The sequence below is a fragment of the Alosa alosa genome, chromosome 3 (assembly GCF_017589495.1).
Source record: "Alosa alosa isolate M-15738 ecotype Scorff River chromosome 3, AALO_Geno_1.1, whole genome shotgun sequence".
NCBI classification, from domain to species: Eukaryota; Metazoa; Chordata; class Actinopteri; order Clupeiformes; family Clupeidae; genus Alosa; species Alosa alosa.
This window is the reverse complement of record NC_063191.1, coordinates 22,494,946-22,508,009: the sequence shown is the minus strand read 5'-3', so window position 1 is coordinate 22,508,009 and position 13,064 is coordinate 22,494,946. Positions and strand designations below refer to the sequence as shown.

The 13,064-nt window shown below is 46.5% G+C and overlaps 1 protein-coding gene across 3 annotated transcripts in view; it reads left to right on the top strand.

Annotated features, from left to right (window-relative positions):
* LOC125291878 (receptor tyrosine-protein kinase erbB-4-like) overlaps positions 1-13,064 on the top strand; it is a 232,664-nt gene that overhangs the window by 193,193 nt on the left and 26,407 nt on the right. For 2 of the 3 annotated variants that reach the window (XM_048238835.1, XM_048238833.1), the window contains exons 17-20: positions 4,871-5,003; positions 7,830-7,952; positions 8,256-8,354; positions 10,708-10,893. In XM_048238835.1, the coding sequence (XP_048094792.1) occupies positions 4,871-5,003; positions 7,830-7,952; positions 8,256-8,354; positions 10,708-10,893 (541 nt within the window). The remainder of the gene's footprint in view (positions 1-4,870; positions 5,004-7,829; positions 7,953-8,255; positions 8,355-10,707; positions 10,894-13,064) is intronic. The other variant, XM_048238834.1, reaches the window with a different exon arrangement.

The following is a 13,064-nucleotide window of genomic DNA, read 5'->3' as shown; positions in this document are numbered from 1 at the left end:
GACATAGCGTAGTGTTTGAATCCAGCTGACTGTTCATGTTGACCTCAGTCCAGCAGATGCCATGCTTACGTACATACTGTACATGCATGTCATTTCCCACCCTTGTTAACAGGTAAACATGAGCAGATGCACGTGTGTAGTCCATAATATGGCCCATTTGGCTCGCTGCCGGTCACTGGGTTGAGTCAGGGTCAGACTGCTCTCACTATAACGGAGTGGTTTGATGTGCTCTCACCCACCCCCTTAACTACACCAACAGCAGAAACACACCAGGCTCCAGCAGACATAATGCCACATGCTGCCTAAGGAAAGGGCTGTGGGCAGTAATAGTGCCTTATTTATAGTTTCCTGTAAAGGCGCTGCAGAAAAAAAGTCTCTCCATTGATCAGTGCTGGACTTTAGTGTGTCTGGGCCCAGTAACAGATGGACGGCAGAGATAAGACGGGCGGCGATGAGAATGAACACAGCACAAGGGAAAAGCCCCTCTCCACAGATGAAAGTGACAGGCCTAGATGATGATCCAGGTGCCTCGCACAGCCACTCTCATGCCGATAACTGGGCCTGTAACAAACGTCTCTATCAGATGACATCAGATCAAATGGGCCACTCTGTGCTCAGTGACAGGAAAGAACAAGCAGGAGGGCACACTGACACACAGTCCCAGAGACACTTAGAGCGCGCTGGACAGAACTAGACTCAATATGTCACAAACAACATCTATGGCATTTAGTTTTCCCGTTAGGTTTGAGTCGACATTTACATGTCTTCGCTGTGTAATCATAAATTACACTTTAGCAGTGAAATTTAAACACCTTTATTTAGTATAGAAAATGGTCTGTTACCATTAAAAACATTGTGCTCTACCTACACATTAAAAATATGTTTATGGGTATTCAAAGCATACAAGAGAACAAATAGGTAGCCTATATTTCTATATACTTGACCAAGTCAGACAAGAGGAACCAGCTGCATCAATATGAAAATAACAGATGATAGAAAGACACTGGTCTTTTTTACAAAACTGTTTCCCCACTTCAAATCCAGTGCTGCTGATGCAGAGGATGGAGATGGCTGAGTGAATGTGTGGATTGGCTCAGTGGAAGTGTGGATTGATTCTTTGATGCCCGTGCCCCTGGGTGTGTTGCTGTGCTGTGGGAGTCCTGCTCTGCCTCGGCCTCTCTGGTCTGCAGCCACACTGACCTCCGCCACACCTGGGTCAGCAAGTCAAGTGAAGAGCAGTTGGTAGCATTCACATCAAAAGGACCCCTGTTGGCCGGGTACATTTTTCTGTTGGAGCAAAATGTGACCTGCCACTTGTGCCATTCTGTAGAGCTGGCTCCTATTGACTACAGACAGTTATGTGGGACTGAGGTTGGACCACACCAAGGCTTTGAACAAAATCATGGATCAAAAACGAAACCAGAAACTTTATGATTTTTTATGTTCCGGAACAGAAACGTTTTTTTTTTTAAATAGTGGTAACCGGTTAATACCGGTTCTTTTTGTGTTCCTGGTAAGGTTTGTGTCTTCAATGAAATGGTGAGGGTCACCTCCTGTCATTCAATGGATGCATGGAGAGTGCAGACAGACAGAGCTTGCCACTAGCAGGCAATCAAAAGGCCTATTAAGTCTCCAAATCTTAATGATTTCATTTCACCTGTTTTCTCTTTTTACTACGCCGTGACGAACATTGTTGGAAAAAACTAGCATTAACCTTAAGGCTACAGCTTTAATTTATTTGGGAAAAACGTAATAGTCCTCATTTTGGCATTTAGACATCGGGAAGTCATCCAAGAATCCATTAACAGTACCCACCAAAAATATACTGTATATGCCAGCATTTTTTGTTTGACCAGGAAATTATTCAGGCTAAAGGCTACAGGAAGACACTGGTGCAGCTTGTATAAAGCAGAGGCCTAGTGTTTTATTATGTTTGCTGAAGGATAGAGAAAAGACAATATTGTGACTATTAATAGCCAGTTTGAAAGCATACATATTTTTTTTCAGCTGACATAGAACGTTATTAACCGGTTCAGGAACAATATTTTTTTGTTCTAACCAGTTCGGAAACATCAATTTCAATTTTAGGGTGGGAACCAAAACCGGAAACATTAAAATACTGTTTCTGTTCAGAACGAACCAATTGGCAAAAAAATATGGTTCAATTCATAAGGACATTATTACATGTCATTTTCATTCATCATATCACTGAGTCTAAAGTTCATGATAAATACCATGGCAGTGGCCCTCATGTGACTTTGCGGAAGATATGATGACAAAGTTAGACACACTCATTGTGTCTAGGTTGTCAAGGGAGAACTAATGAATGAATTACTTTAGTTCAGTGATGTAGTTGTAAAACTTCAAACACATTTGTTGATGGGTTATTCCTTTTCCTGCCAATATACCAATTTCATGGTCATCCCACAACTAGGTCTGTAGGTGATATATAATGAACCTGTCTGGAATACACAGTGTGTGTCTCTCTCTCTCTCTGTCTCTGTGTGTATGTGTATGTGTGTGTGTGTGAGAAAGAGCGAGGGAGACAGAGAGAGATTGTGTGAAAAAGAGACTATGTATGTTATGTGACAAGTCATACTGTATCTGTTCATGGAGGTGCATGCTAGAAGGCACACACACACACACACACACACACACACACACACACACACACACACACACACACACACACACACACACCAGCCTCCTGTGGGGGTTTCCAGTCTTCCAGAGTGATGCCCCACCTCCTCTCCCGTGCTCTTGTTTCCTCTCCACTGAGCTGAGGGAGGGGGCAGGAGTGGAGATGGGCCTCTTGAGGTGGACCGGCTGGACGAGCCGTGCTGCTGATACACTGCAGAGAACAGACAGAAAGGTCAAAGGTCAAAGGTCACCGCCCTCTCAAGCTCTCTGATGCTGGGTGGTTTGATGAAACACACCAGAGGAGTTGAGCACAAACAGTGCTGGGCCAGTTGCCAGTAATTCTGAGTGCCTCCCGTGACATTTGCGCTACATTGTTTTGCGTTTATGTTTTATGTCCAGTGTTTGGATGTATGGGAGCTTGGCATGCTGTGCATGTATTACTGCCCTTTTCACCACCCAGCCAATAAAGTATGGATGTTTTTGTATATGTCTGGGTGTTACAACTCAACCCACAAATACACTATACATAATACACACACCCACACACACACTCATTTTCACCCACTCACACATATTGATGCACATAAACAGAGCACTTCTCAATGATTTATTTTTATGTTCGAAAGCAAGCAACCGATCATTTTTTCTATTCCATAATGAATGCATCCAACTCATATGCATACTAGATACACTCTCGCAAATACACTCACACAGTATGCAAGGACGCATAGATAGGAAAGATTGAACATTTAAATGTTTCATACAAATGCACATCGCTCTGTTTACTGGTTGGTTCATAATGTACAGTGGATGTGGAGCCACTTCATCTTACAGACTGCGGTTAAAAAGGTCATAAAAAGTCATTACCCACAGACGGCTTCTCTTGGCAGACCACACTACTGTACCTCTGGTTCCTCAGGTGGCTCTGCAAACGCAAAAGGCTTTATATAACCAGCAGCCATGTGAACACCTCTATACTACATTCCCATACTAAAGGGCCACGGAGGGCATACCATATGAAAGCACCTAAGACACATTTTTTATGCAGAGTTTGCTGGGGGCGGGAGAGTGCTGCTCCACTTTCTATTATGCATTTTGTTGCCGACTCGTCTTAGTGTCTGGTGGCAGATATGTGGAGTTTGCGACGGAATCTTCCACTAGGTTCCTCACTCTAAAGGCATAGTCTGGTTCTGTATCTGTGTTCTAAATAATTCATTCCCCACACATACCTCCGCCCGCAACAATGGCCGCCGTGAATCACATTTGCAAAGTCCAGTGCTTTTACCAATTTACAGGATATATTGTCCGTGTGGGAGGTGCTATGGGAGGCTTGCAGACTTTCCATTATCTCAGTGTTCCCAAACTTTGCAGGACTTTGGTGCCCAAGTGCAGGAGAAGAAAAAGCATCTCCACACAGACAATGGCTTATTTTAGACACCAGCGTTTTGGGCTCTGCACAGCTCCACGGCAGGAAGGAGAAGCGAGGCCCAGTCCCCCCCTTCCTCACGCACTCCCAGATGAAGTGACTTGAGTGTGATGGCATTTAATGGGGTTGGCTCCCTCCTCTGCCCTTTCTCTCTGTCTCTCTCTCTCTCTATCTCTCCCTCTCTCTCTTTCTCTCTCTATCTCTCTCCCTCTCTTTCTCTCTCTTTCTCTCTCTCTCCCTACCTCTCTCTCTCTCCTCTCCGTGATGGATCGTGGGGCCCGGAGTGCAGGCAGGCGTGGCTGATTTGGAGCGCCGCGGTGCTGCCTGGCCCCCGATCAGCCCGCTCTGCAGCAGCAAATTAGCTGCGTTATTAAAAGGAGAGGAAATGTAGCGCCACTGATTCACACAGTCTGGCTGCCCCGAGCACAAGTCCCAAATCAGTGCCCTGATGCCGTTTCATTCTGAGAGACAACTCCAGATCAAGATGTATCACCACATGTGATGTCTTAGACATCTCTGTTCTCCCTCTCTCTCTCTCTCCCTCTCTCTCTCTCTCTCTCTCTCTCTCTCTCTCTCTCTCTCTCTCTGTCTCTCTGTGTCTCGCTCTCGCTCCCTTTATTCCTCATTTACACCAACAGAGCTCCTTTTCCAGCTACAATTTATTCATGTGCGGGTATGTCTGGTTCTACCATATTAAAAACTTCCCCATAGCCATGAATAGGAAAGGTCTCATTTCCATTTGAACGTTGTTGTTTCTGGAGCATTGCAGCATTATTAACAGTGTTTCCTTCTCTGTGTCTGTAGGACTCCTCTGATTGCGGCTGGGGTGATTGGTGGTCTGTTTGTAGTGGTAATTGTGGGTCTGAGTGTGGCCGTGTCCCTGCGCCGCAAGAACATCAAGAAGAAGCGAGCCCTTCGCCGTTTCCTGGAGACCGAGGTAAGACATCCACTGATGGACCTGTCAATCAAATAAGTCTCACACAAAAAGTGACAAAAAAGATATGTACATTGTGCAGTGTGTGTGTGTGTGTGTGTGTGTGTGTGTGTGTGTGTGTGTGGGGGAGAGAAAGAGACAGAGAGAGTCAGAGAGAGACAGAGAGAGAGAGAGATGGCTTCCTGTCCCGATGTGAACTCAGCAAGTCCTAGTCAGCACTTTCAGCAGTTGTGGTCCTGAAGCGAAGCTGCCATTCGCTGGTAATACTCAATCAAAGCGGAAGCCCGGCTGTCCATTCTGAAAATAGATGCGCTGCCATTCTTTCTGGCTGTCTGTCTCGGTGACGGCGCTCAGCCTTCTGCAGCGCACAGCAGGGACGGCTGTCAGGGACGATGTCTTCTTGTCCCCGCACCAGCCCATTCCAGTCATCCATCCTCTGGAGGAGACTGGAAGGCTGTCCAGCCTGGGCATCCATTTCCATTCATTGTCAGGACCCCTGTGCTACCAGCGAGCCTTACTGTAGATTATTTTCCCGTATCCTAACAAGTGTGCCATCAACCCTCTCTGTCTTTCCCTTTCTCTGTCTGTGTCTGATTCTTATGGATGGCCTCACATCAGCCCCATCCTACTCAGGCCCTCTTCTCTGCTTGTCTGGCAGACTCTGGACTGAGTACTGTCTCCAAATATTGAGAGCTGCTAGAAAGGGGATCACTTCTATAAGAAGGCTGTGTGTGTGTGTGTGTGTGTGTGTGTGGTGTGTGTGTGTGTGTGTGTGTGTGTGTGTGTGCGTGTGCGTGTGCGTGTGGGCACAAGTGTGTGTTTGAGCATGTGCGTGTGTGTGTGTGTGTGTGTGTGTGTGTGTGTGTGTGTGTGTGTGTGCGTGTGTGTGTGCGTGTGGGCACAAGTGTGTGTTTGAGTGTGTGTGTGTGTGTGTGTGTGTGCGCGTGTGTGTGTGTGTATGCCTGTGCATGCGTGCATCCTCATTGCTCCTGTGGGCGCGTGTGAGTTATGATGAACGCGGCGCTGCAGTTGCTGGCGAGGCCACTCAGGCTGAGTGGGACTGCAGGAGATGGCGTATTAAAGCTCTTAATGCCATCGCCGAGACGCCGGCCCAGACGTCCGCCACACCCCCCCCCCACCCCCACCCCCCGCTCCCCAGCTCCGCACACGCCTCTCTCCTAACACTGATACAGCCATCTTTGTTCCCATTATAGCCTCCTCTTGAGAACCTTCCTCCACTCATCCTCATTCTCTACATCGCTCTATTCATCACTTACTCTCACACTCATCTGTCTTCCTCTGTCTCCCTCTCTCTTTTTTTCTTTCTCCTCCTCCACTCATTTCTCTCTCTCTCTGCCGCTGACACCAACATGAGGGTAACGCTCATTAGATGTTGTGATTTAGAGCAACAAAGTCCATTTTGTTGTCTTGTCTTCACCCCTAATTCCGTGCGGGACTGGCGGCTTGGCTGTATGCAGATGGTGTGCGGCTGGGTGGAGGTGTGTGGGTGGATGGGTCTGCTGCTTGCCTGTGGGGCTGACATGCCCCCTTCATATTTGTTTCTGCATGTGAACGTCTGCAGGCTGTGTGCTACTAACCTCTGCCCCCATCGCAGAGAGCCGCAAAGCACCACTGCAGATCAGGTCAAAAAGAACTGGCACAAAGTGATCAACAAATCCAAAAGAGTTTCTTCCAGGGCTTATATGGGTGCCAATGGGAAAGCAAAGCACACTGTTACTATGGATTGCCTTCTTTCACTTTATTTTGAAGTAGTGAATGACTGGCTTCCTATTGGTTGATCCCAGATTGATCTTTTAAAACTATGTAACACAATCTGGAAGTATGTGTACTGTGTGCAGAAAGACTGTGTCCTCTAGCTCCATCTGAATTTCAGCACCACGGACAGCTCTGTTGCCTGGTTTCAGCACTGAGGGCACGGACAGCCCCCAGCCAGCCCTCAGATCAGCACTTACTCTTGATCCACTTCCTCTGGCCACTCCCCTCTCCTCTCTGCCCTCTCACTCTGTCTTCTCCTCTCCTCTCTTCTTCTCTCCTTTCCTCTCCCCTCCTGTCCTCTCCCCTCCTGTCCTCTCCTGTCCTGTCCTCTCTTCTCCTCTCCTCTCCTCTTCTCCATCATCTGCTCTCTCTATCTCTTCCATCATGTGTCTCCACTTCTCTCTTTCGTCATCTCTCCCTCTGTCCTTTTTTTTTCTCTCTCTCCTCCTCATGTGACTGCTCTTTGCTCCTCTGTCCAGGGCACTTGATTTAGAAATCCATTTAAATGAAGAACAGCTATTGTTTTTTAATCAGGCGGCGGTGATGAGACAGGGAACACAGCAATGGCTGAGGGGAAGACTGATTTACTCTCTCTCTCCTCTCTCTCCCTCTCTCTCTCTCTCTCTCTCTCTCTCTCTCTCACTCTCTCTCTCACTCCGCCTTCTCTCCCTGTGTAGTCCCTTGTGGAAATGAAACTGTGAGCGCTCCCCCCTCCAGACGCCTTTATTACCCTATCTCTCAATCTCCCCTTGCTCCCCTCTTTTTGTCCGCCTCACTCTGATTATCCCTCTCTTCTTTTTTCATCTCTTCTCCCTCCCCTGCTTCGATTCATCCCATCCCTCTCATCTCAAAAATCCTTTCAATGATCCCGCAGTGAAGGACCATTTCCACTGAATCAGTCAAATCTCACCAAAGATGAGAAATCTTAATACAGTGGGGATATTAGAATAGAGCCATTCTGTCCGTTAGTAATTAAATCTACTGAAATAGACGGTTTATTCTATGCTGTAGCCCCTCAGTGATGCTGTGGCTATGCTTTATCGCCCTGTCCAGCTGGTGGAGCCGCTGACCCCAAGTGGAACAGCCCCCAACCAGGCCCAGCTGCGCATCCTTAAGGAGACGGAACTCAAGAGGGTCAAGATCCTGGGCTCGGGAGCCTTTGGGACTGTCTACAAGGTAAACCTTCCTCATCATGGCAATGTCCATCTAACTACTTCAGGGCAGAGTTAGATGCACCAGTCCAGTAGTGTATTCTGTGTATTTAAAAGAAATTGAATTAATTCATTAACAAGCTTTATGATCTATGCATATAATGTGCCATTGCAAGGATCCTCTTGCCATAACATGATGCTATGTACAGCATTAACACATTCTTTCACCCCTTGTCTCTATCCCTGTTTTAATGTATTCTTTCACCCCCTGTCTCTCTATCCCTGTTTTAACGTATTCTATCTTTAAATCTCTCTTTCCTCCAATCAGGGCATCTGGGTGCCAGAGGGAGAGACGGTGAAGATCCCGGTGGCCATTAAGATCCTGAATGAGGCCACCGGACCCAAAGCCAACGTGGAATTCATGGACGTGAGTGACCCTCTCAGCTGAGTCACAGTGTTTGAGTCCGGCAGTCTGAGTGGCACTGTCCCTTACCGCATGCCCCCATGTCCCCCATGCCATGTCACTTCATGCCACCCATCAGCCACACCCATGAGCCAGCACACTTCCCCTGTACATCAAAGGGAAAAATGTATGTGAAAACAGCAATGAGCTGAATCTCTGCTTGATGATGCAATGGCAGAGAAACCCATTCCCCGAGCCCTTTCTCCCAATCTGCCTGGATATCTGACTGTTAAAGGATGGGCTGCTCAAGAGCTGCCACAGCAGAATGGGTGTTATTTTGGTTCTATGAAAATCAGATGTCAGCAGGCTCATGTGTATGCGTTTCTGTGTGTGTGCTGTGCAGCTATGTGTAGCTAATTTATGCATGCACACAAGCATTTGTATGTATGTATGTATGTATATGTATGCATGTATGGACCCTTTCAAGAGAGTTCCATTATCAGCATCATAGTTGGCCCCACAAGACTTCCTTTTTAACATTCCATATGTTATCTTAATGCAGAGGAAGTAGATTGGGGCCCAAATAGAACGTTCAAGCATTGTTTTTGTTTTTATTGTTGAAAGGGTCTATACACAATATACATACTTTGTGTGCATTTCTGTGCATGTACACAGTATGTGCTTTAGAGCACATAGTATCCGTATGTGTGTGGATGTGGTTTTGCTCCTTGGTGGGTCTGACTGGCAGCCCTCGGGTCAAGCCAGAGGCAGTGGAGGGATTTCCCATGGTGCACCAGTAGCTGAGGTGCTTGCTAATGAGCTCTCCCGCTCGCCATGGAACGTGGCATATCACCCAGTCAGCTGGCACCGAGACAGAGGGAGGAAGACCTTGAGTTGTCTTTGTGGAGGTGGAGGTGGTGGAGGGGGGAGGTGCCGGGGATGGTAATTGGGTGTCGCAACCAGTGTGGCCCTACCATTGGTCCTCCTCACTGCTGCTCACACTGGACAGGCGGCAGGAGAGGAGGCCTCATGCGGCTCCTCCATTTACACAGCAATCAGAGCGCAGCAGCATGGGCTGTCAGGCCACACACAGACATTTACTAACCCCACACACACACACACACACACACACACACACACACAGAGGCTAGCCCCTACAGAGGTGTGGACTCTCCTCTAGCTGCTTCAGACCAGCAAGAGGGCCAATTCTCATTACGCCACTGTCAGAGCCATGTGTGTGGGTTTGTGTGTGTGTGTGTGTGTGTGTGTGTGTGTTTGTGTGCATGTACCCCCCTCCACATAACCACTCACATCACTATGACCTGAGAATTCTTATAGAATTGGACCAAAGGTCTGCTTTATTAGTTCTGCCCACTAAGAGTTTTTTAAGGCCTCTGCTTTCAATTTCATTTCATAGTTATATATTTGCCACTCTCTTTTGTCCTGTCCCTCATTTGGTCCCTTTTTCTCATTTGCTCCCTCATGTACAGATGCACACATGCATCATTCTGGCTACACTTGTCTCTATTTACATACATGCAAATGCATCCCGGGAGGGAAGGTTTTTCCAGCCATTGCATCACGCTAATAGACAGGAACATTCAACATCCGCCTCATTATCACAGGGCACAGGCACTCTCACACAACCACTGAATATGGATATTGATGGTATATTTATGTCCCTGTGTGTTAGCGTGTGTGTGTGTGTGTGTGTGTGTGTGTGTGTGTGTGTGTGTGTTTGTTATGTGCACTGTACATATGTGCATCTGTGTGTGTCACTGAGCTATAGTAAACCCTGTAGTTTTCACGTGTGTTAGATGAGAAGAAGATTTTTTTTAAGCAAGAGAAATACATGAAGTCCCTCACTATGCAGATTTACAGTGGCACTTAGATTCCATGAGCACACAAAAAAGAGGCACTCCCTGCTAGTATGAGACCTGATTTAGGGCCGGGAAGAACCTGGAGTAGATCTGCAGCCAGTAGCAATGGAATAGATTTTGCCAGGGCTATAAACCTAGCGGATAAATCTAACCTTTATTTTACTAGTCCTGCAATAACTGTCCAACCTTATAAATGGAATTGTGCTTGTCTTTGAGTATGTATGTGTATACTTGTGCATATCTATATGCATATGACAGCGCAGGAGTAGTTTCATAGTAAGTTTGCATTTGCAGCTGTATGGCTTGATGTGACCATATCTCCCGGTAGTCCTATATACTGTATATAAACACATCTGACACAATTCTCCACATGTCATATCTATCTGCCTATCTTTCATCTGGGCACCGTACATTTGTCTGATAGAGAGCCGCTGTGATCCACTGGATTGGTAGAATGGTCCCCTGGGCTTTAGTTGCTGTCCTTCCTCTGCCCCCAGGAGGCTCTGATCATGGCCAGTATGGAGCACCCCCACCTGGTGCGTCTGCTGGGCGTGTGCCTGAGCCCCACCATCCAGCTGGTAACGCAGCTCATGCCGCACGGATGCCTGCTGGACTACGTCCACGAGCACAAGGACAACATCGGCTCCCAGCTGCTGCTCAACTGGTGTGTCCAGATCGCCAAGGTAAGGAAGCCACACCGTTTGGTCCTATATAATAATATCAGAACATTTGCTGAAGAAATGATGCTGATGTTATCCATCTTGAATATAACAAAATATCCAAAAAATGCATGATCATTTGCAACTGGATTTGATGTACTTTTATGCATTGGAAGGAGAAGCTGTAGTGTGTGACTGCAGTGATTGTTGTTTTCACCCTCACAGTTTCATACCCTCACAGTTTCCAGGTTCTTTTGATTCATAGCCCCTCGCCGTGTGAATTTCTCTCCCTCTTCTGCTCAACTATTCATCTTTTATCTTCCGCCATCACTTCCAAACTTGGTCACGCACTGGTCAGGTTCAGCCGAGGAGTTTAAGGAGTGTTGAAAAAAGCGGGCGCCGCTCCTCTTTCTCTTTTTGGTTTCGTCTTATCTTTCCTGATCAGGCAGGTTGTTTATTGCAGCAGTCAGTGCTTTGTTCCAAACTCACAGATGCTTTCTCAATATTAGAGTAGCGGCCTGGCCTCTAGTAAACCCTCACCTCAAACATTTATGAGCCACAACGCAGCCAAGTGAATATCTGTCGGGCTCCCCTCGAATTTAATGAAACCGTCTCATGCATGGCACGTCTCCAGGGGTCTGCTTTACCTTCAAGCCCACGGGCCAGTGCCACGCGCCATAGTTCTCTTGCTATTTTGGAGTCTGATGCACAAACTGTGTGAATGCGTAAGAATGCCTTCTTTTGGATCAAAAAGCTGGCTGTAAACAACATGACCACTGAAAAAAAAAAAAAAACAATCGATGAGAGCAAAGCAAAACAGAGGCAGTGCAAGAACTCATGTTCTGAAGATGCATTTGATAATAAATCTCAACACACAAATAAGTGGAAAATGGAGCTCGTTCCTTATGTGGATTTTGGTAGTGAGTATGTTAGTACCCAGGTGGTCATTTTAGCAGAGCATCTTGGAGAGCTGATTATCATTTTGCCTGTATATTTATCTCACTAGTATGTGTGGCTGGAATCACAAAGCAGATACTCAAGCTGACGTACTGACAAAAAAATGTCAATTAGTATTTGAGAGAAGACTTTTTCATAAGTGTACTTATTTAACAGTTGGCACTTAACAGTTGGCCGGGAAATCTTTTTTGCTGCAGAAACATTTTTTTTAATTTGTTTTGGTTAGAGAGCAAGCAAATACTTCATCATTGTGTCAAGACACATAAAATATGTAGTCCACTTTGCACATTCATTAATGGCTGTATTTCTTTGGTTTGTGAACCAGTTAGGATTAATTCTTTCCACCGAGATCTTATTTGCTGTGGCAATGCATTATTTACAAGACAAAAGTTCAGAAGTATTTATTATTTAGAAGTGCCTTATTGGACACATAAACTGCTCTGAACATGCCCTCTCTCTCAGAGCTTTTGTTGCACAGCAAGAGAGAAAACATCACCACAACCTGTCTTGTTCTACCAGATCAATAGATATGCTTCTTTATCCAATGCAATATTGTAACTCTGTTGTATTCATTGTGGATCAGTTTGCCTGATCCTGGTGATAAGTCCTGTAAATCCATCAAAAACTGAAATTTCTAATAAACCAACACAGACTTTATGGGCAAGAGCACAAGCAGAAATAAGGAGGGAGTTTCCTCTTTATCTCACCTAGTCTACCTGCAGCTCATCGCCAGCATGTCTGAGTTCTGAGCAAAAGCCTGGTGGAGCATGCCTAGGACTGTGAGTGTGTGTTTCTGTGTGTGTGTGTGTGTGTGTGTGTGTGTGTGTGTGTGTGTGTGTGTGTGTGTGTGTGTGTGTGTGTGTGTGTGTGTGTGTGTGTATAGAGTGAGCTGTGTGTGTGTGTGTGTGTGTGTGTATAGTGTGAGCTGTGTGTGTGCGTGTATGCATGTGTGTGTGTGTGTGTGTGTGTGTGTATAGAGTGAGCTGTGTGTGTGCGTGTGTGTGTGTGTGTGTGGAGGGCTCGGCCACAGGACTGCGAGGTCCTTCAGCCCTGGCAGGGAGGTGCAGAGCAGGAGTCCAGCAGCTCCAAGCAGCTGAAGGGGAAACAGGTTAATCGCTGCCCTGTCCCCAACGCAGACAGACCCTCACTCTATGGATTATTAATGGAATAATCAGGCGTGGAATTAATTTGAATGGAGAGATTAATCAGGGAATAATGCATGCGGGAGGCGGATGGGG